Source organism: Mesitornis unicolor, unplaced genomic scaffold, assembly GCF_000695765.1.
Source record: "Mesitornis unicolor isolate BGI_N332 unplaced genomic scaffold, ASM69576v1 scaffold40711, whole genome shotgun sequence".
In the NCBI taxonomy this organism is placed as follows: domain Eukaryota; kingdom Metazoa; phylum Chordata; class Aves; order Mesitornithiformes; family Mesitornithidae; genus Mesitornis; species Mesitornis unicolor.
The window spans coordinates 6335-7914 of NW_010162493.1; the positions used below are offsets into that span (position 1 = coordinate 6335).

Here is a 1580-nt window from a genome sequence, read left to right on the forward strand (position 1 = left end):
AGCCCCCAGGTGCTGGCACAGCCTATGCTCTGGGTGCTCATGACTGCAGCAGCGGTTGATGGCAGAAGCAGCCTGGGTTGCTCCAGTGCTCTGTGCCCTGGTGGGGGCTAGCACCTGCCATGTTCCTGGCAGGGGTGCAGGGACCTAGGCAGGGCCAGGACGGTGGTAGCAGTGACAGGGTTGCTTTTGTATCCCCTGTATACCAGCCCCTAGCAGAAATGCGAGAACAGAGCTGGCCAGTTCCCCTCTGTGCCCTGCCTGGCTGTCCTGGTGTACCCCAGCCACGCTGGCAGCCCCCTCAGCTGCCCAGGGAGCCCGAGCCTGGGGAGAGCGATGGCACCTCCAGCCCCAGGGGGTGAGGGCAGGGCTGTAGGTGCCACCCCAGCAAAGGGGCAGCAGCAGAGCCCAGCGGCTGGGGGAAAGGGCTGGCCATGGCTGCTCTGCCAGGGCCCCCCAAGATTGGCAGCTTGGTGCCAGCAGGGCCCTGTGCAGATCCCAGCATGGCACTGGGGGGTGGTAGGACCAGGCCAGCACTGAGCTGGTGGAAGCTGGATAGTGTCCACCCCAGTGATGGTGTGGGGCTGTGCCTGGGGTGGGCAGGCTCATCCTGGACCGGAGCTGGGGGAGGAGGGGAACCAGGGTGGCAGAGCTGATGCAAGGCAGGAGAGCTGGGCCTGGGCTTGCAGCAGTACTGACAGGCAGTGTGTGCCTTTCCCTGGATGAGCCAGTGGTGTTTGGTGCTGGGGCACAGCACAGAGCTATGGGCAGGCAGTGCTCTCCCTGCAATCCACCAGCATCAGCTGGCAGAGGAGGAGGAGGAGAAGGGTGGGTACAGGGTGAGTGGGGGTGTGACTGCCAGCATCAAAACTGGGGCAGAGAGCACCAAGGTGCAAGGGGTGCAGGCAGGCAACCCCTGCTGCAGGCAGCACAAATTCTTCCCGGTGCCCAGAGGGGCAGGACTGAGTACCGAGGGAAAGGCAGGAGCTGAGCAGGGCCAAGAGCAGTGGTGCCCAGCACTAGCAGGCCCTAGGCGGCATGGGATCTCCATCCTGGCCCCTGCAGTGGGGCAGCCCCCTGGGGCCATGCTGAGGGCTGCATCTCCGCAGGACGCTGGTGGACTGCGTACCCTTGGTGGAGGTGGAAGACATGATGGTCATGGGGAAGAAGCCGGACTCCAAGTGCGTCTTCACCTATGTGCAGTCCCTTTACAACCACCTGCGTCGCCACGAGTTGCGCATGCGGCAGAAAGAGTGCTAGAACCTTCCCTGCCTGCCCCGCTGCCCCTGTCCCGGGAGGACCGTGGCATCGGCGCTGGGGCTGTGTGCTCTGCTGCTGGGGCAGTCCTGTGCCTCTGCCTCAGTGGAGCTCCCTCTGCCCCAGCCAGCTGCAGGCCAACCCCATGGGCAGGATCAGGCGGGTGCTGCCGGGGATGCTCCCCAGCTCCACTCAGCTCCCGTGCTCCAGCATGTTAAGTTATTTGTTCTCTAGGAGCTGCTTATCCTGTGGGCAGCATCCCTGTGTCCCTGAATAGGCCTGGGCGCAGCTGCACCCCCAGACCCGGGGCTAGTGGGGGTTGGGGG

General features: G+C 64.7%; 1 protein-coding gene across 1 annotated transcript in view; it reads left to right on the top strand.

Moving 5' to 3' along the window:
• Window positions 1-1257, top strand: part of SMTN (smoothelin) — a gene marked incomplete at its 5' end in the record, with an annotated part of 6517 nt that extends 5260 nt beyond the window's left edge. Inside the window, one exon of the mRNA XM_010193644.1 lies at window positions 1107-1257. Within this exon, the coding sequence (XP_010191946.1) occupies window positions 1107-1257 (151 nt within the window). The remainder of the gene's footprint in view (window positions 1-1106) is intronic.
• Window positions 1258-1580: the final 323 nt, after the last annotated feature.